Source organism: Numida meleagris, chromosome 2 (assembly GCF_002078875.1).
Source record: "Numida meleagris isolate 19003 breed g44 Domestic line chromosome 2, NumMel1.0, whole genome shotgun sequence".
NCBI lineage: Eukaryota > Metazoa > Chordata > Aves > Galliformes > Numididae > Numida > Numida meleagris.
Window position 1 is genome coordinate 50,126,901 of NC_034410.1, and position 21,554 is coordinate 50,148,454.

General features: G+C 39.6%; 1 protein-coding gene across 5 annotated transcripts in view; it reads left to right on the plus strand.

Moving 5' to 3' along the window:
• Positions 523 to 21,554, plus strand: part of SUGCT (succinyl-CoA:glutarate-CoA transferase) — a 336,065-nt gene continuing 315,033 nt past the window's right edge. For all 5 annotated transcript variants that reach the window (XR_002434884.1, XR_002434885.1, XM_021385794.1 and 2 more), the window contains exons 1-6: positions 523 to 753; positions 3,628 to 3,679; positions 3,763 to 3,836; positions 8,705 to 8,790; positions 9,999 to 10,049; positions 15,151 to 15,271. Coding sequence is in view for 3 of the 5 variants with exons in the window: in XM_021385794.1 (XP_021241469.1) it covers positions 606 to 753; positions 3,628 to 3,679; positions 3,763 to 3,836; positions 8,705 to 8,790; positions 9,999 to 10,049; positions 15,151 to 15,271 (532 nt within the window). In the remaining 2 variants the exon portion in view is untranslated. The remainder of the gene's footprint in view (positions 754 to 3,627; positions 3,680 to 3,762; positions 3,837 to 8,704; positions 8,791 to 9,998; positions 10,050 to 15,150; positions 15,272 to 21,554) is intronic.

The window sequence follows — 21,554 nt, forward strand, 5'->3', positions numbered from 1 at the left end:
TGGAATTACTGTTGCAATGTATTCCTCTATTTTTACAGGCCAACCACCAGTGTCCCACATACTATGGAAGATAAAACCTAAGTTCGTCGCCACTTTCTGGCCCCCTTTTACTAGGGCCAGGCCCCCCAGAAGGAAGCCTGCCTGACCTGCAGCCTGCCTGCACTGCCTAATGCCAAACCAAGCAACATGGCAGCCAGAGGCCTCAGGCCACCTATGGGCGACTTGTGAAGACCAAAGTGTTCAACAGGACCACAGCACACTGGGCTTACACAGCCCCCCTGACTCCCTCAGGAAGGTGCCCAAAAAAGCAGAGCCACCCGCTCTCTGAAGGCAATGTGCACCCTCCTCAGAAGACCCAAACACCCATAACAGTTGCAACAACCTCACACCCGTCAAAAGCACAAAACGCCCCCTATCCCACGCCTGCACACCGCCCCCAAGTCGGGACCAATCTAACACCGCCCTCCCGGAGGGCGGGAGGTTGTTGGGAGGCGCGCACGCGCAGTGCAGCAGAGTGCGCACCTTTTCGCGACGCTCGCTGGGGTGCTTAGTGGCAGTCGTTCGAGTACCGCTTCGAGCCGTGCTGCCTCTTGCTACACACGGGGATGCTGGGCGTCGGGCTGGCGCGGAGGAGCTGTAGCCGCGGGCTGTGGAGGAGCTTGCGTCGTGCTGCCGATGGCAGCCCCCGCCTTCTGAGTGCCGCCTTGTCCCCAGATTGCGGAGGGGCGCGGGGCGGTGGTGTTCCCCCGGCAGGTAGCCGCGCCGCGCCCGGTCTCTTTCCCGACTCGCGTCCCCCGCCCGGGGCCGGCCTGCGGGGCCCTGCGTGGCTTTGCCGGTGGCGGGTGCGACCGTTTCGCGGGGTGCGGCTGGAGCTGGACTCTGCTCGGCGGCCCTGCCGCGCTGCCGAAGTGGCACCAGGCGCCGCGGTGCGGAACTGCCCCGATTCGCATCGGAGGGCGCTACTGGGCACATCTGGGCGTTGATAGTCTTTTTCAAATCATTATTAAATTTTTTTTTCCTTCCTCTAAGACTCCAAAACTGTAACTTCAAACAGTTCCCTTCTTTTGTAAAAGAAAAAAGTAAAGCTGCATCAGAGTCAGTTTCCATTGGCTTTCTCACTTAATAATAACAACAAAAAGGCACTGATAACTGCATTGATTGCATTACAGTTGGAGAAAGTATGGAGCTGTGCTCCCACAGCAAGTGTATGCCTGGTGTGGCTGTGCCCCGTGACAGCAAACTGTGATCACTGTGGACTTGATTGTAACCTGCTGCATGTAGGAGTTTAAAATTGGCTATGCAGCCAAAGCAGGGACCTGGCACCTGAGGAGTGATGCTCCTCTGGAGTTGGAAGTAACTGGATTACAATTAATTTTAGATGGATTTGCCTTTTTATAGGAGTATTCAGTGTACTAAGCTAATCTTTTCTCACCTCCCCCTCGTGTCACTTACACGTATAAGGGAAAATTTGGGAATGTGATGTGAAGATGACTTGATCTGCTCTGCCACAGAATGATGTTTCTGGCTGCTTAGTCATACCCTCACAATAGGCTTGCCCGTGGCTACCCCGCTTTTACATTAGGGACAGCCTGGTGGGTTGAACTGAGGAGTCTGAGCTGTACTGAGAGTGAATGAATCTGTTTATTCTCCATCAAAGGTATCTTACAGTGGAGCGTGGCTGTCCTGCTTGGGGTCAATTCAGGTGTGGTGGGAATAGTTCATGTACAAACAGTGAAGGTAGAGTTGGGAGAATGGTCTTGATTTCAGTCATGGTTACTGGAGTAATTTAAAGGGAAAAATAGAAGAGAAAATGTGAGACTCGGTTTCAGAGATCTTTTGGGTCTGTGCTCAACCAGAATGCTAACAAAAAGCACTCAGGGGAAAAAGTTTGGCTTTATATATGCGCCAGACAGAAAAATGGAGGCAGGAGATGTTTCTTGTTACTGCCCATTGGTTCTGATCTTTCCTGTTTGTGATGGTGTGGCTTTTCCGCTTGTTTTTGTTCCTGCAGCACTGGGTGGGTAGTGCCCCAGGTATCAGAGCACCGGCACTGCTGCTGCTTTGATGGCCACAGGGCTTTGTCTGTCATTCTTTCCACAAACCTATGTCCTTCTGGGATGAGAGTTTGGGTTTTTTTTTTTTTTTCTTTGTCTGTGCTGTTGTGATAGGAAGAGATGGGTAGGTCTGTTGTCTTCCTTGGTCTCTCACAAGCAAGCTTTCCATCTCTCCTTGCATTTCTCTATTGTTGTGGATGTCACCTTTATCCCTTGGCATTTATAAACATTTCACAATGGCCCACATCTCTGGAACAACAGTGATACTCCCATATTCTGTTCCAACTAAAATAGTTCTAGTCCCTGAGTGGAGCATTAACTCTTAACATAATGTGAGTGGTAATTAGCAAGGATTCGTCAGTGCCAATTATGCATAAATACGTACATACTGGCCAGTCTTGATGCTTCACAGGCTGTCTGGGGAAAGGTCTTCGTGGATTCCCAGAGCTGTTAGCCACAGGTAGAAAGCCTGTTGGCTGTGCAGGATTGTTGCTGTATTGTTCCTGTGAAATGGAAGCAGCACTGAGTGCTGGCTCAGGAGGACACTAAGGTGGGCCTCTGAATAAGTGCATTTTTAAATGATACGTAAACAATAGAGGAATCTGGTCCCTCTTTGTTAACTATTTCGCCTAAACTGACAGTAAGGTCATGGTGAAGCAAATGCACTCTTCCTTAATAGATAAGCATATGTTGATGTGTTCACATAAGTATAGCCAACTGGATAAACATGAAGTTGCATGGAGGATCTGTGATGCTTACCTGGCACTGGTGTTTTCCAGCACCTGGAGCTCTCACTGAGGTGTGCAGTGTTGAAGAGAGGTGGCAGTCTGAATTTTCCTATAGGGTTTGAAATATGCGAAATACATGGCTACTCTTAGATCAGCCCATTTTCAACATCCTGACTGGTCTGCAAAACGAGGTCTGAAAACCAAACACTGTGAAGCTCAAATACCTCTGGAATGATAGCTGTTTCTCAGGGCTGGTCAGGCTGGAAAGCGTGGGGAGGGGAAGGAGGGAAGGGTGGTGATTTGCTAGGAGTTATCTTGCATGCATAGTTGCCATCGAAAATTGAAAGGGAGAACAAGTGTTGCCTTGGTTCACACACTCTGCCTTCAGTTCTGTAACCTATTTTTGAAATGTAGAGACTTTTTTGTGGCAAGTGCATGGGTCTACTACACAGGTCAGACCACATTGCTGCTGTGGATTCTGTACTTCAAGTTGGTCTGTTATCCATTAATTTTAGTTTGCATTGTTCTGACATTACTGTGCTTTTGTTGGACCTTTCTTCAGGTTAGTCTTTGAAAGCTGTGTGTTAGTGGTAGGCATGTATAAAATACCTTGAAGTATTTTCACTGTAGAATTCTGAGGTGTTTGGAATAGACTCTGCAATGTTAACCATAAGATTTTTGAATTTTGAAGGGCTTTATTGACGTAGTATAATCCTAATAACATACCTCTGCAGAAAGCTTTATTATCCTGTATTCGGGGAGGGGAGATGATGAGAGTTAAAATCAATCAGAAACATCTTGCCAAAAAAATCGAGAATAACTTACTGTTTTCGGGTTCTTGACAGGTGCTAGTAATGTAAAGCCACTGGATGGTGTGAAGATTCTTGATTTAACAAGGTTTGTGTTTTGTTTATAATTTGGAACATTGTCTAGCTGCAAATACTGTAGGGGAAAACCTAAGAAAATCTTTAATTTTACAGAGTGCTTGCAGGGCCCTTTGCCACTATGAATTTAGGAGATCTAGGGGCTGAAGTTATCAAAGTGGAAAGACCAGGTAAGGTTCTCCTTTGTTTTATATGTGGTAAGAATAAGGGCTAATTTAGCAAATGATTGTGTATGTATTGTTTCTGTATTTGGAATTGTCGTCTTCTTTTATGATTTTCCTCACATTCTTAACAACAGTTTGCTTTCTGAAAATGTTGTGGGATGTTTACTATGGATTGGGAACATACGATTGTCTAAATATTTTCAAAGGCAACCAATGGTAAGTTCATTTGATTATTGTGTGTTTTTGGTGGTGGTGTTGTATGGTATTGAGCTAAGAGATACTTAATTTTGTAGCAGCTTCTATGTTTTTGTGAAGGTATAGCTATCAAATTTCTGGAATATGCTGACATAGTTGCTCTATTTCTGGTGTGGTAGGGAGCTAGTTATTATTAAGTTTGCTTGCACATCTATGATCTGTTTGCTTGAAATTTAACACTGTACTCCAGTATGTGTGTTTTGTTCAGGAACAAATATATATATTTAGGAAAGATAAGACTGAAGCTGTAAGGTCAGGTCACTTGTTTTTCCAGATACTAATGTGCAAAACAGTACTGGGTCATCACTACTGACATGCCTTATTCCATCACTAAAATTAAATTGATTTCTTTTGAATGGTTTGGATTTTCCTCAGGTTTTAAATTGGCATGGGAATGCTTGGGTGTTTGGAGTTTCTAGTCTTGTGATGAGAGGGTAAAAACAGAGTTGTAAGTGTAGTATGGCATCCAAAATTTGACAAGCATACAGATCCTTTGATCAATGAGCTGTATAAGAATTATAAGTTTCCAGGGTTTTTTCCTTAAGGTATCATTTTTTTGGTATGTTGGTGATTTCATTATATTAGAAGCTTTCTACTAAAATTTCTGCTTTGTGCTTCCTAACAAGAGAAACAGGAATAATATAGCAGTTTATACTTAAAAAACAAACAAAAACCCCAAAAAACAAAAAAACCAAAACAAGTTTAAGAATCGTGGGAGTGGGATGCTAAGTCTGTATAACCTGATGTCATGCTGGCTGGGATTTTTTCACATCCACAATTATTTAGTAGCTATTAAGATGCTACCAGAAATGATGTCACTGCTGATACTTAGTGACATTTCATCCTTGATGTCAGGAATGTCCAATCTGTGGCCTGGCACAGCTCACAGTGCAGCCCAGCCTGTGCCCTGCACTGTCATAGTGGTGACTCTTCCCTGTTGACTCGTGCAGCCCTGCCCCAGGTGTGCAACTGTCACTCGGTAATGACCAAATATCCTTGTGCTATCAGCCCCATCTGGGCTGAAACTAGGACAGTGCGGTGCTAGCTGAGTTATGGCAAACAATTTCATGCATTTTGATATATTGGCTGAACACAGTCCTGTGAATAACAAAAAATACGCAGCTGTGCTTTCCATTCTGATAGAGGAATTTGAGAATAGGTTTCAAGGCTGCCATAAAATTATCAATTTATTGATATATTTGCAACTCCATTTTCAGTTAACATAAATACATTACTTTCACATTTTTGAATGAAATACGTAGAGTTGCAATCAGACAATCAACTCAAAAATCTGACTGGATGTCTTTAGCAGAATTGTATAAGCCCTGTTTCACCAAAGAGAAATACCCTTCACTTCACAGTCACCTTATTCATGTCATTGTCTTTTGGCAGTATGTACATTTGCGAACAATAGTTTTCAAGGATGAAGTACAGGAAGAGTAAAATTTCATCAAAAATCTCTGACAAACACCCTGAGAGCTCACTGAGAATAGCGACTGCTGCCATCAAAACAGGGTGATACATTAGGTTCACAAAAACAAGGTCAAATATCCCACTAGTTTTAAGGTTTTGTTGCTCTCCTTTTTTATGTTTTAATTAAAAAAATGTTAAAATATTTTGTTGCTTATAGGCATTAGCTATATTATAAATTTTAGGGAGGCTTCTCCAAAAGTAATGCCTACTATTTTATCATGTTGGCCCACGATGTCAAAGGTGGATGCTGGGGGTATGGCAGTATGGCTGAAGCTTCCTGCCAGTATTCCGTTACATTTTGTTGCTGTGTGACGGATGGCAGCAGAGGGGCAGTCTGACCAAATGGCTTCTGACATGGGAGTGCATCTGAAGCAAACGTGTGTCACTGAATTCCTCCATGCGGAAAGAATGGCACCCATTGATGTTCATCAACACTTGCTGAACCAGTGGGGACCAAACAGTGGATGTGAGCACAGTGAGGCGGTGGGTGGTGCATTTCAGCAGTGGCAACGGTGATGATAGGTCACCTTCACTGATGCAGATGTTTATGAGTGTGGCACGCGGGCTCCTGTTCAACGCTGGCAAAAATGCAGAGCTTATTTTTTTACATAGTCACCACTATAGCGTTTAGTAGCTGGGAATTTGCTGTATCAAACACTGTGTGCTTGTTGGTTAGATTGTAGTTTCCATGGAAATAAATAGGAGGCATTACTGTCGGAGCAACCTACGTATATATGGACCAAGACAGTTCCTCTTCATTCAGTGTGGCTCAGGCAAGCTAAAAGATTGGGCACCCATGCTTTATGTGGTGTTTTTTTTTTTTTCCTCAAATGCATCACGGCAGTGATTCTGGCCTTACAACTTGGTATTATCAGCATGAAGACCTTTGCTTGATTTTTGTGCCCTTATCTCTTGCTGCTTTAGTGGAGTAATGGAAATGCAGCAGAGATAGTAGTACTCTTTTTGAGAAAGAAAATACTCTGCTTTTACAGCTCTTTTTAGTACGTCCTATGCCTTTGTCATTAATTAGACAGATGTTGCATATTGAAACTGTACACTCAAAGCTTTTCTTGTAGGAAATAATTGGATTTCCACATATAGCTAATGTTAATGCATATGAGGCAGTGATTGTATGAACCTCTGTCAGTGAAGATGAACACGGAATTTTCAGCTTTTCCTTTCTTCGTTTTGAGAAGGAGTAGACATAAGGCAGATCTTGTGTGATAATATGTGCACAAGTAAAGGGTTTTCATAAAGCTACAAAAGCATTCAGTTATACCCATACAAGTTTGTTGAGTTGGAGGTTATCTGCTGTTCCCAGACTGGAAATTTTCTTAAGCCTCTGTGTTTAGCATGGGCTAATACTGTCTCTGGGTTCAAAGCTAAGTATCATGCTGCTGCTGCTTGGAATTTGAGTCATTGCTCTTCTCTGATGTTCAGTCCTGAGGACATAAAAAGAGAATGCTTAAGCATCTGGGAGCGGTCCTCGTTTTTCAGTTTGGTCAGTGGTATCCTGGGGTACATTAGAAAGAATGTGGTCAGCAAGTCAAGGGAGGTGATCCTCTGCTTCTACTCTGCCCTTGCGAGGCCATGTCTGGAGTACTGGGTCCAGTTCTGGGCTCTTCAGTTCAAAACAGACAGGGAACTTTTAGAGGGAGTCCTGTGAGGGGCTGCAAAGATGGTTAGGTGACTTGAGTGCCTCCCTTGTCAGGAAAGGCTGAGAGACCTGGGTCTGTTCTGCTTGGAGGAGAGAAGACTGACGGGGAATCTCATCACTGTCTATAAATATGTAGTGGGTAGGAGTCAAGTGTTTAGGGTCAGGATCTTTTCAGTTGTGTCCAGGGTGACAGAGGACTTGAAACAGGCTGCCCAGAGAGGTTTTCGAGTCTCCTCCTCTGGAGATGGTCAGAACCCACCCAGATGCTTTCCTGTGCAACCTGCTGTAGGGACCCAGCTTTAGTGGAGAGTTGGACTGAATGATCTTTGGAGGTCTCTTCCAACCTTTGTGATTCTGTGGTTCTTGTAAATATCGCATCCTAACATCGCTGACCGCTGTTTATCTCTGACAGGCAGATACAATGGGAGCCAAACCATGATGGAAGGAGCCATACGCTTTACAATCTGCCTCAGTTAAATAATGTATATTTAAATATTTAAGTGTATGGTAGAAAAAAGTGCCTGAAATTCTGCGTAGAGGGAAATATGTGCTTTTGTCATAGGGTGAGATGCTGTTGGTATGTTTTCAAATAAATGTGTTTTTTTTTAATAAAAGGACTGGAAGTAAAATTACCAGACAAGTTAGTCTAAAGGCAGTTTGCTGTGCTGTGATGTTCTCTTTGTGGTTCTCTTTTAAGCATAGAGGCTGCAAATTTATGGTTTTTAAACCTTGTGGTTTAAAACATGATTAATCAAGAGAACGTATTATGAATGTTTGATTTTTTTTTTAATCATGTATTCTGATAGAATCAAACACAAGCAATATGCACCTTAAGGCGCACATTCCCCTTATAGTGGGGACAGAGGGATAAGATGTTTTTTTTTCCACTGAAGAGCTAAGGTTGTGCGACTCAGTTCTCTCTCAGCCCAAACTTCTCAGGTAATAATATTAAATATAAATATATCTTACTACCCAGGATTAGACTACTGGTAAAAAGGCAGGCACTTTAATTTTGGAAACAGAAGCTCTGCTTTTAGATTTTCATTTTATTGTTACAAGAAAGAAAGGTAATATGAACATTGAAATATGTTATTTGTTTGTACTGCTTTTATGTCATTTTACACAGGTGTGATGAGGAAAGGCAAACATTTTGTCTGATGATATGCCACTATTGATGAATGTAATTTACATTCACATTTACACTGCAAATAATCACAGCAGGAGCAAAGCAAGCTATATTAAGAAGCTATATTAAAGTGATTACGGAAATAACAAAAGCAAAATTTGTTTTGCTTAATCACATTCACTCTTAGGTGTTTTCTGAAGTAAATGCCCTGAAACATGTATATTAAAGTGGTTGTTTTTCACCTGCCTGCTAGTTGAAGTTTAGGAGTCTTAAATATTACCTAGGATAATTTTCAAAATTTCTTTTTGTTTGTTGTCAGTGTAGTGTTGAATAACTGCAAAAATGTGGTGGTATTTCTTTCAGGAACTGGTGATGATACAAGAGCCTGGGGCCCACCTTTTGTTGGAACAGAAAGTGTTTATTTTCTCAGTGTCAATAGAAATAAAAAGGTAAGTGAAGTGCTGTACTGAAGATTAGTCTGTCAGTTGTAAAAGCAGTTAAAGACATAGCACTCCTCTTTCAAATTGTTTACTTTTATTTTTTGTAGAAAGAGCTTTGTACAGTACATGATCGTTGACAAAAAACTTAGTGAAAATTAACAACAAAAAAGTGAATATGATTAACAGTCAGAGAAAACTTCCAATTTCTTAATTTTTTCCCTTAAACATACTTTATGAGAATTTAGTTTAAACTCATTTGATTCTTAGCATACCTAATGGAGCAATAGTTACATTAACTTTAATTGTATTATCAAGGTGAATACATTTCATGGGAAAAATGAACTATTTTGAGCAAAAAAAGCAGCACATCTCTGCTATGGTTCTGAGATCAGCTGAAGCAAATTCAAAATGCAAGAGTGGTCCTGCCAGTCTTTAGCTCCTGGTACGAAATTAACCCTTGTTGAATTTAAGTGTGATGGTTATTGTTACTATTTTAAGCATCACTTCATTTTAGGTGGGTCAGCTGAGCTAGAGTTGTGGGGAAGCAGGCATCATACTGTAGTTAGGTTAGCTGAGAGAGCTTGTGAATCTTTGGGATTAAGATGAAGTTACGCAATGTGCCTGAGCTGTTGAGTGGCTTGTTGCCATTGAAACAAATGCCTCTTGTGTCCCCATGTGTACCTGTAGTAGTGAGTGCTGTACAAATATACAGTGAGCAGACCACAGTGCAGCTTCCAGTTGCACATCTGTCAGACTTGGTCTGTTGCTTGTCTAGTTCTTTGAGACTGTTAAGCTTATGTTAGCAACAAAAATTATTTTTAAATATGAAAATTGACTACTAGGGAGTCAACTCTTTACAAGGGTAGTTAATGGCTAGACGAGGGGAAATAGTTTTAAGTTGAAGGAAGGAAGATTTAGGTTGGATATCAGGGGGAAACTCTTTACTTTGAGAGTGGTGAGGTGCTGGAGCAGGCTGCCCAGAGAGGTTGTGGATGCCCCGTCCCTGGAGGTGTTCAAGGCCAGGCTGGGTGGGGCCCTGGGCAGCCTGGTCTAGTACTAGATGTGAAGGTTGGTGGCCCTGCCTGCAGCAGGGGGGTTGGAATTTAATGATCCTTGAGGTCCCTTCCAACCCAAGCCATTCTATGATTGTATGATTAGAAAAGGTCAATAATCACTAGAAAGGCTTTCTCTTAAGTAACTTTTCTTTTTGTCCCCAGAGTATAGCTATCAATATGAAGAATTCAAGAGGAGCAAAGTTAATCAGGGAGGTAGGTTTTAATGGAATGCAAATCATGTCTGTTTTATATTGTTATGGTGCTGTGTAAGAAAGAATAAACTCTGCAGTTCAAGTGTTAGTGATGTGATAATTAAAAATAGGTATGTATGCCATTCATTGTTTAAATTATGTGTGAGACATGGCATATATTACCTCTACAGTTTTGGGCTGAGAACAGTTCATTGTTCAGAGTAATTTATAATGGTTTTAGATATAATAAAATTTTCTTGAAAACATCAAAAACTTCAGATAAAATGTTGTGAGGAAAAGGCCTATCAGTCCAGTGCTTAGCTGTTGGTGTATTAAATCTCTCTGTACAACTTCATCAATCCAGCTAGAAACTCCTTCCACTGAAGTCAGCAAGGAGTTTACAATGGGAGAACTGGGCTCCAATATTTGCATATTTTTGAGTGTTACAGTATATTCATGTCTTTGGTTGCTGTACCAGGAGTGCCATCCTGCAGGTCAAATGCCATATTTGTTTAGGATGAGGGTTTTTTTCAGTTTTTCAGTTCAGAATGCAAGGGTGATTTAAGGTAACGATTTTTCTAATAATGAATTTTGATGATTCTAGTTATCTTTTTTTAAGCTAATAAAAGCAACATATTTCACATTCTTTAAAATTTGTGCTTTCTCATCCCTTTTTTATTTATTGAGAAGTGTAAGACCTGCTAACTAGTTCTGCAGGGTGAAAAACCGTAACAGTAGCAACGTATCTAAAATTGTGTGCTGGCTTCTCTTTCTCTTTGCTTCAATTTCAGTTGCAGTCACTCTTCTTTTCACAGTAAGTCTGTATATGTCCTGTAATAAGTGGAATTTGTCTGGTAGGATTTACTGCTAGGAATGTTATATGAAAAGGAAAGAGATTAAGTTGTCTTATACCTTTGATTTTTTTATTATTTATTATTTATTTATTTATTTATTTATTTATTTTACTGTCAGCTCTATACAGTCTTTGGATTTTATAAGCCAAAGTTTACGGATTCTCCAGTACTCTCTCCCTGTGCTTTTTGCAGAGCACAACCATTCATTTCTGTTATGAAGCTGTATGTTTATTGTTTATCTTCTAAAGGTTTTGGAAACAGATACAGCCATTTAGAAAAATACAGATGTATTTTTTTGGACAGTCAAATTCTAAATAAGAGTTTTTAAAAAATAATTCCTTCCAGATAACCAGGAAAAAAAAACCTAGTCACCTTATTTGACCTCTGGGGAAAGAAATGGTGAAGGAAAGTAAAACTACTTGAAGCAAAAAGTCCGCTGATCCTATGAATGTGGGCTGGACCTGTTGGACAGAGCTGAGGATAGCTGAGACTATGAGTCTGGATGAGCTGGAGGAAAGATGGCTGTAGTGTTTGCTTCTTAGGTGTGACTGCTACTGTTTGAGGTTAGGAAGTTCCCTTTTTGTTGTCTTGATATTGGTGCAGGAAGGTGGCTGCTTAATTTAAATGTACAACTAACCATTTCATGATCTGTGCCATTAAATGACGGAGTACTTAAGAATGTGCAACATTACAACCTTTGTACTTGAGGCTGGGCTTCTTGAATTCAAGCTCCACACAATTTTTGTATCGAAGTAGCAACTATCCTGCTATTGTTTTACTGGACTTAGTGGTAGCTTTTGGAAGTGTTTGGTGCAGAGGTCTTTACATTTTATTATTGCTTCTCAAATGGAACTATAATTTCTTACATTTGGCCTTTAAAAAAATTAATCTAAGAATATTATCTATAATAAAAGACTATTTGTTGTCAGTTGTCTTTTGGTAACATCAGGACATATGCATATAGAATTCTGGATGTTGCACAGTGATGCATTTGCTATAATGAAGAGTACTGTTTGTGTTTGCAAGAGGAAATTTGAGTTTGAGACATCAGATACAAATAAATACTAAGTGCATCCTGGGCCTAAGTACTACAGAGAAAAGTGATGAAGTTTTAATAATTTATTAAGAAAAGTAGCATGGTTAGAATAATTGAATTAGTAGTATCAAGTATGCAGAAAAAACTGTTAGTCAGCAATCCTGGTTTTGGCACAGCGCTAACAAGACACTTGTCCAAAGGTCTACTCTTTCATAATTATGTGAATATTTTACAGTGCAGTTACCATAAAATTATTCTTTAGTCTGTGTTCTGTTTCTTTATTCTGCATCACTTGTAGCCTTGTTTTCCTTCCTGATGCTTTTAACTCACTGCTAACTGCTTTTCAAATATTTGAATGTCTCACTGAACAAAAGCAATTTTCTCTTCAGTGATGGTATGTGCACTAATACTGTGCTCTGACATATATGCCTTGCATTTTTAGAGTATTACTCAGCAATATTCAGCAACTTGTTTTAAGAAATGTAGGGATACATTTCTCCTGAGTATTTAGCCTTAACTAATTAAATTCTATGTTTATTCATGAAGGACTTAGGAAAATTCCATTGGATGGGGAGCTGATGGCACTCTTCCTTTCCTCCTGTTCAATGTAGTTGAGAGAGTCAGCATGTCTCATGCATACTCTCACTTAACTGTGTGTGTATACGCACACATTCCTCTGTATGGAATACTTGTTTTAAAAAAAATTCCTTCTGATGGGATGAATAGTTTGATTTGTCAAGTTAGTATCATCATTACATATTGCTTATATTCAAATTAATGATTACTTTGGTGTTCATGATGCCTTTTTTCTGATGTCCTGACATATACAAGTTGAACACATCAGTGTCTTATCTGGAACATGTAGTAATCTGTGTTCTACTACTTTGTTATTGTAGGTGAAAATACAAGTGGTACGCTCAGAGGGCTTGCAGGACATGTAGTATAGTGTGAAATTTCAGTTAACAGAGGATTTAAATCCCTGTTGAATTTTAAGACCAAAAGCCCCTGTATGCTTTAAGGACATGCAGTTGGTTTGGATAGAATCTGAGTCCAGTTCATGCCAGTGGCAGAACCCTGGGTACCTGTACTTAGTGCAGTGAACACCAAAAGAGATACACTGTGCACTGCTGGCTTGTATGTTAAAGCCTGTTCCCAAGTGTCATGAGAGCACTAGAGGACAAGCTGACACAATATTTGTAAGATGTCTGCAATGTTATGCTCATTGCATTCTCTGAGAATATATTCACTACTAACCTGGGCCTAAATCACTGTGTCTTCACTTAGCACTGTAGTCATCCATGTGTGTTGCCACATCCAGAGTTATGGCATTTATTTATTTATTGTTACAATAATTCAAGTTATACTCTTTTCCCCACGGTGGTTTGGAGGTGAAGCTTCTTCAGTATGAAAAGGACAGCAGCTCTCAAACTAGCCCATGCTGTCACTCTATATTGGATTGTTTACAAAGCCAAGTGAAAACAGTACAAAAGTTATAACTGATTTCTTGGATTAATTTAGCTAAGGTTGTAGTATTACTAAATGTAAAACTAATTATGTATAGACTATAAGGGATTTAGAGAGCAAATAAAGCCCCTTAGATCTATTTTTCATAAAGACATACCATTAAAGATCAATAGTCTGCTTCCAGTGCATGGCCCTTTCTTTACTTTGGATGTGCTGTCTGGCACAGAAGATTGGGATGATCGCAGATCACTCTGAGCTGCTTCTGTTTTTACTAGCTAAAGCTTTGGCTCTGTGGAAACCGTAGTCTTCTTAAGAACCTTCCTGTGACAAATGCTGGCTTTTTAAGTAACTGCTATGAAGTTATGGGCTTGTCACTTTCACAGAGTCAAGAATTAAAACCAAAACAGAACAAAAACCAAAAAATCTCAGCAATACTTATTTAGAATTTGGAGATTTTCTTACATTATTGTAATTGTTAAAAACTGGCACTCCTAGAGTTTCTTGACACAGGCTCTTAAAAAAATAATTTACCACATGCATTTAGAAATGCACTTTTACTGTATGTTGAAGTTCATTTCTGTAAATGTTACTAGTGTCTCATCCATGCATCCAGTTAAACCATTCATAGTTTACATGGCTTCTTGTCTGAATAGGAGTCAGTTTCTGTATTTCCTGTAAAATATTTGCTGGCTTGGCTGTTTCTTTGGCCTTAAATTCAACTAAACAGACTACATGCTAGAACAAAAATGCTTATGATTGCAGATATGATGACACTAATTTATAGAAGCTGGCCCAGTGTGCTGTATATATTGATCAGACAACTGCATGGTAGTTCCAGAGAATGTGACTCTGATCATCTTGAAATAACATTAAGAAATGAAAAGTTTTAGGTCGTGCTTATAGTTGTATGTACAAATGTGTTCTTGTCAGGGAGTATTTAAATTCCTGGAAAAAACAACTGAACTGAAGAAGAACCTCGATCTCTACAACTCTGCCAAGTAGTACATATTTATTTTCAAATGTAGTTCTCTTGTTTCAGAAGTTCTTAATTAATATTAATTCTACTGAAATATATAGAAGTATTTATATGCTTAACTTCTATAAGGATAAAAAGATGTAATTTAAAGCCCATCAGGGTCACAAGTTAATCTTTAATCTCAGTAGGTTTTGGACTAGATTGTTTATTCAGATGTGATGCAGAAAATCCTGCTGCAGAGCTTGATAATGCTGTTCTTATAGAGGTGACCTTAAGATGTTTATTTTAACGTAAAAATTTTTCCGGGCTCCATGTTTTGCTCCCACATACAGAAAGAGGTGTGTGTGTGTGTGTATATATATATATATATATCCTCTGTTACAGTAAGTATAATCAATTGTTTTTAAACTTAAGAGAGTCTACCAGAAAACAACAGCAACAAAAACCGCCACCAGCATTCTCCCCACTTTCTTCAAGCTAAGTGTGAGTATAAAGTTGGTGATTGTTATGTAAATTTTGGTCAAGTATTTGGAAATCAGTGTGACTCTGGTAATACAATTATGTTACAGTTGTGTCTAATAGCTTTAGAATTTTTATAGTTTCTTTTCTGTATAATAGCATCTCTAATGTGTAGTTTGCAGGCACACACAGTCTAACACACTTTAGGTTTGAATTCTGTTCTGTCAGAAAGATAGGAACCATCTTGATTAGTGGTACTTCAAGCTACATGAGGAATTTATTGAACTTTTGGAAGCTTATTAACAAATCTTACTCATCCTTTTGTTTTCTAAAGCTTGCAGCTGTATCTGATGTTTTCGTGGAAAACTACATCCCTGGGAAATTGGCTGAAATTGGTCTAGGTTATGAAGACATTGAAAAGATTGCTCCTCACATAGTATACTGTTCAATAACAGGTACTGTGATTTCAATAATTTGTGTTATTTCCTTTACTCCACTTATGTTATGAAAGTCGTGTGATTATATAACAGTATATTATTTTGATGTCGGTCAAGGTAAACTGAAAGAGAAAACAAGTCTGATTTTAATTGAAAAACATTTACAGAAAAATTGGGAGGCAGCAACAACGTCAACACTTTGTAAGTTGTTCAGTAGTGACATTACCATACTGCTATGTTCAGATAGACTTGAAAGGAGTCAACACTGGCTGGATTCCTTGTGTTTTGCTTACCTGTTTAGGGCTGTGTCTTGAACTTTTTCTTCAGTGGGGAATTCCCATGTCACCACTCCATGGCCTGCTGTTTTTACTCTGACTTATAGTGGTGACTCCATGTTTCATCACCAGTAATGATGTGATCCAGGAAACTGTCACCTTCAGCCCTGTGTTGGTTGAATGGGTCCCAACAAACTTGCCTAGGGTATACTTTATGATCCTGTGTGAGCATTTGTGGGATGAACATGGTACAAATTTTTGTGATATTCTAATGTTGTCACCATCATTTCCAACACATTGAAGCTGATACTCAGCTTTGTGTGCAGTTGCTTGGTCTTAATCTGCTGATTTGTGCGGATGAGCAGATTGAGCTGTGCGTCATTTTATGGTGTGAGAGCTGTGCATAGATGTCTAGAATGTGACTTGTCTTTCATGTCGCAGTTGCTACTGCTGAAGTACACCACCCACTGCCTCACTGTGCTCATATCCACTGTTTGGTCTCCATAAACGTTTAGCAAGTGTCAGTGAATGTCAGTGGGTGTGATTTTTTTCTGCGTGGAGGAATTTAGTGTCACACCTTTGCTTCAGACACACTTCCACATCAGATACTGTTTTGTCAGATTGCCTCTCTGCTGCCATCTGTCACATGTCAACAACATTTAAGAAAATGTTGGGAAGGTTCAAACTCTACAGGTAGTATACCACCAACATCCACCTCTGATGTTTTGGGCTAGGATAATAAAATAGGAGGCATTACTTCTAGGGCACCTCTCATTGATTAGAAACTGACTTAAGGAAAGGGCTAAGGAAGAATACTTAGCAATTTCACAGAAGTGCAGAATTGCCTAGATGGAAAGGACCTCTTGAGATATGTAGTCCAATTCTCCTGCTCAAACAAGGTCAGCTGAACTGGGTTCCCCAGAACTATGTCCCCCTGGTTTTTGAATATTTCCACAGATGGAAAACTCTACAGCCTCTCTGAACAACCTGTTCCAATGCTTGATGTTCTCACAGCAAAGAGTATTTTCTTGTGTTAAGGTGGGAGGTCATGTGAATTTGTGTCCATTGCCTCTTGTGCTGTCAGTGGGTACTACTGAGAAGGGTCTAAGTCTCTCTCACTCATTCCCTTCCATTAAGTATTTATTTTCGTTGGTAAGATTGATTCCCCTAGAGTTTTCTCTTTTTCCAAGCTGAAGTCTCAGCTCTCACCCTCTCCTGTAGGTGAGATGTTCAGATGTTGCAGTCTGTTATCATCTTCAAAGAATGGCTGAGTCTGCCAGGGCCTTCTGGACCCATCTGCTCCAACCCGTGCCCCAAAGCAGGGCCACTCAGAGCAGGTTACCCAAGGCTGTGTCCAGGTAGCTTTTGGAGATCTCCAAGAAAGAAACTCCCCTGTCTCTCTGGCTAACCTGTGGCACTGCTTCACTACCTGCTCAGCACAGAAGTGCTTTTTGGTATTCAGAGGAAACCCCCTGTTTGTGCCCATTGTTTCTTGTCTTGTCACTGGCCACCACTGAAAAAAATCTGACTCCCATCTTTACACTTTCCCTTCCGGTATTTATATGCATTTATTAGATTCCTTTGAGCCTCCTTCTCCAGGCTGAATAGTCCCAGCTCTATCAGCTTCTCCTTCAAAGAGAGATAATCCAGTCCCTTGCTCATCTTGATGGCCTGTTGATCATTGTGGCCCTTGTGCTGGACTTTCTCCACTAAGTCCATCTTGTACTGGAGAGCCTGGAACTGGAATCAGTACTGCATGTGTGACCTCACCAGTACTGAGTAGATGAGAAGGATCACCTCACTTGTCATACTGTTGATGCTCTTCATAATGCAGTGCAAGATACTGTTGGCCTCCTTTGATACAAGGGTGCCTGCTTACTGACACTGATTTAAGTGCACCCTAAATGACATCTTCTCTCCTGCAGGCTTTCCTTCTGGTCACAGGGGCCCAGGACTCCTAAGGGCTAGCTTTATAGGTAAAGACAGAGGAAAAGAAAGCATTAAATACCTCTGTTTTCTCTATGTCACTTCTAACCATTTTCCCTTCCTCATTCAACAACAAGCCCATGTTTTAACTAGTTTTCCTTTTGCTGCTATGTACTTGCAGCATCCTTTCTTCCTGCCCTTCACATCCTTTGTCAGATTCTCCAGGTCAGCCCTGGCTTTCCTCACCCTATACCTGCACTATTGCAGTTTGAGAAGAAAAAAATGATTTCTTTCTAAACTCCGTGGCCTGGTTCAAGACATTGCAGCTCAAAATATTTTTGTGGCACAGTTTACTATACTGTATTCAAATATCCATTGCGGTTTTTTTTTTTGTTTTGGAGCTCTGGGAAGAAAACTAGAAGTTGATTAATATAGCTTTTTTTTTTTTAATAAAAAAATTAGTGAAAAGGAGATCAAATGTAAAATATTTCTGAGAAAAATTGCATAGTGTAGCAGCTTAGATTAAAATATGAATGCCTCTAGAAAAAGATCAAGATAATTTTTTTTCCTTGTAAACAAATAAGGTCAGACAAATAGCAAGGGAGACAAGTAAAAGCACTAAAACATTTTTATGGGAGTTAATCTACATACATTGCTATTTATTATTGGTAAAGTCAGGAGAGTTTCTCTACTTGAGCCATTTTCTTCAAGGGACTAATTTGATAAGATTTGTTAATCTGAGTATCCAGCATATAAAGCTTTAGAACAACTTGGTAAATGAATACATATAAATCACTTGTATCAGTTGTATCTGAGCAAGGTGAAATTCTGGTTGGAGCTTGTGTTGTTAATATGCGTAATCACTTTGCTAATGAAAACGCACACTAAAGAGTAACTGACCATATCAAGAGTGTTCATGTAAACGTAGCAATTAACTCACTTTGCTTTTCTGAAAAAGGCAGGGGACATAATCAGTAATTGTTTGTACCATTCAGCCTTGTTGCTTACTGTTTACAGTGTTCAAACACTTTTGCTTTTCTAGTTTCTTAAAAGGAGAAGCTTATAAAAATAGAGGGACTTCAGGCACAGAAATCTGTTTCTAAGCAGTGTCTTGATTCTTTTAATGTTAGGCATTACAGTATTTGACCAAAAAGCCCCAGCAGGTTCACATGAGTTAATTGAGAGATCTGAGTTGGATGCCTAGTTTTGTGAGAGACTGGTATGGGAAACATTTTAACATTACGTTCTGAAAGACTCTTAGGAAGTGCTCAATTTCCCGCGTATGGGTAGGAGCTATGCTTGCAACAACATTTGAGGGTAAGGATTGGAATTGAAAAGAAGTGGAATGACCCTTTGACAAACTGATTTCTTCCAGGTTGCTGAAAACTTAGAAGCAATATTTCAGGTGGAAAGAGACTGAGAACACAGTCCAAGATTATTTGCTAATGCCATAAAAAGTAACGTATATAGAATGCCTCACTGGAGATATGGAAAATATGAGTTAAGAAAGATCTAAAGAGAAGCATTGCTTGTCAAATGTAAGAGATGTGCTGGCCTAGATGATTGGAGTAAATGGACAAGTTTGTCTTCCCAAATGTTGAAAATTGTTGAAACAAATTATCTTGGTTACAAAAACCCCTATTACATCTAAACAGTGGGATTTTATCCATCATTTTTCACCTCGCTTACCGGCTGTTCAAGAGATAATAGAAATATGTTAGTTCTCGAGCACTTTCTGGTTTACAGGTCCTGTGAAGGATAATGGATACACAATATAACATGAATTATGTTAGAAGGTCTTTGGACAGAGGATTGGAGTGGTTTATGCGTTAACTTAGGCAGTTTCAAATATGCTTTTTAGAGATATATTTTATTTATCATAACCATTCTTAACTGACAAAATGATGTTAATGACTATCATGAACTCTATTACATTGAGATATGAGAATAGAGGGAGACATTTTGGCATAACAGTTGGCAATAAATAAGTAACTAAGAAGTAAATGTGTCCAGTGTGTCAGAATGAGGGTGTTTTCCCAACTTTAATTTTTGATTTTCTTGGGTTTTTTTTTTGCTGTGCAGTCTACATACTGAAGACATAGCAGATTCATTTAATAAATTATAAATAATTACTGTATGCTACTTCCCTTAGCCATTTAGTTAACTCATTAATGAGACTGGAAATCATCTGGACTGTCTTTGTTTCTTATTTTTGGAACCATATTACCTTTCAAGTTTAGACATCATTGGTGTGGAACGCAATCAATAATTTGAAGGAATCAGCTTCGCCCTACAGCATAACTTGTGTAGCAGCTGTGATCAAGATGTCATTAAGATTCTTCTGAGCCTCATTCGGTTATTGCATGCAAATATAAATAAGTCAAGTTGGTTATTAAAACTTTTTTTTCTTTAATATTAGGGGCCATCCAAAAAATGGAAAACAATTCTGACTCTAGACTGCACTGTATTCTTCCTTTGTAGTATTCCAGAGGGAGCGTGCTCAAGTTATGCTATTTATTATTTTAGTCTTCTTTTAAAAAATATGAGATAATCTCCAGTTGTTACACTTTGGAAGAGTGGTATTTTCACTTTTCAAAGACTTATTTGTGACAAATCAGTGTGAAAATATGGGCATTGGATTTGTCTTAAGAGTTTAGAGTTGCTAATTGGCAGTAAGTACTGATTTTTTTTTTTTCTTCCTAAAGGTTCACTTTCTAGAATGTTCTGTGCTTGTGGGCTGCATTTTTCATTGCTGATTACAATGCGAGTAGCAATGCTACATTTATGGTTTATGTTAATTGCCAGATCCTGGTAGTAGATCAGATGCTGAATGAGAATATTCATTGTGATCTATACTTGTGTCCTGTTGCATAGGAATTTCTACCCCATACTGTTTGATGTCAGCCTGATGAGCTGGTCTGTCCTTGGAGCATAATGCATTGGTTGTGTGGTCATGAATGGTTCATATGTGCCATCTGTAATTTAATAACACCTAAATACGTGAGTCATTCCAAAAGTGATGCTTCCTATTTATTTCCACTGAAACTACATCAGATAACAAGAGCACAATAACATTATTTGATAGAGCAAATTCTTGGCTACAGAGCAATAGTGGTGGTGACTATGTTAAAAAATAGCTATGCATTTTTGACAGCAAAGAACAAAAGCCTGCATGCTTGTAAAAATCTGCACCAGCACAGGTGACCGACTGTGGCTGTTGCCACTGCTGAAACTCAGTAGCCACAACCTCACTGTTTCCACATTTGCTGTTCGGTCTTCATAAATGTTCAGCAAGTGTCAATGAATGGCAATGGGTGCCACTTTTTCTGAATGGAGGAATTCAATGATACACCTTTGCTTTAGATGCACTTCTATGTCAGACACTGATTTGTCAGGCTCCCTCTCTGCTGCCATCTGTCGCACAGCAAAAAAATGTAACAGGATATTGATGGGAACGTTGCCATACCTCCAACATTTTCCTCTCATGTTTTGGGCCAAGGTAATAAAACAGAAGGCATTAATTTTGGAGTAACCCTCATATATTCCTCTGTATTCCATCCATCCAGAAGCAGATTGCACCAGCCTGCTTTCTGTTTCCTTTGGCATCCCTGTTCTTATATGTGGTATTGTTGAAGAGTCTGGTCTAATCAGTCCCAATTACAGTTCTGCATAGTTCCTCCTAGCTTCGTTTTCTTTTCAGTTTTGGTGACCTGAGGACTGGTGTTTCTATTCTGCCCTGCATTTCACCTACAGCAGAGAGAATATGCTCTTTGCTGTCCTCATGCGTAATGGGTGTGAGCAGTAAGTGAAAATCAAAACTGAACTTGAGCGTGCATAGTTAGTCTGTGGGGACAGCGTACCTGCACTTGCCAGAACAAACTGCTGGAACATGTGGTACGGTATAACATGTGCATCGTGGACTAAATATGTGGAGATTGTAGTCTTGAAGCGCTAATGTGTTTCCTTGGGAAGTGTGTATTTCCCAGCTCCTACCATATCTTGAAACTGGATTCTGGTATTCTGGTGAAAATGAAAACCAAAACAAAACCTGATAGTATTAATAATAGGAAAGCATAACCATGACAAAAAGGTATCCCAGT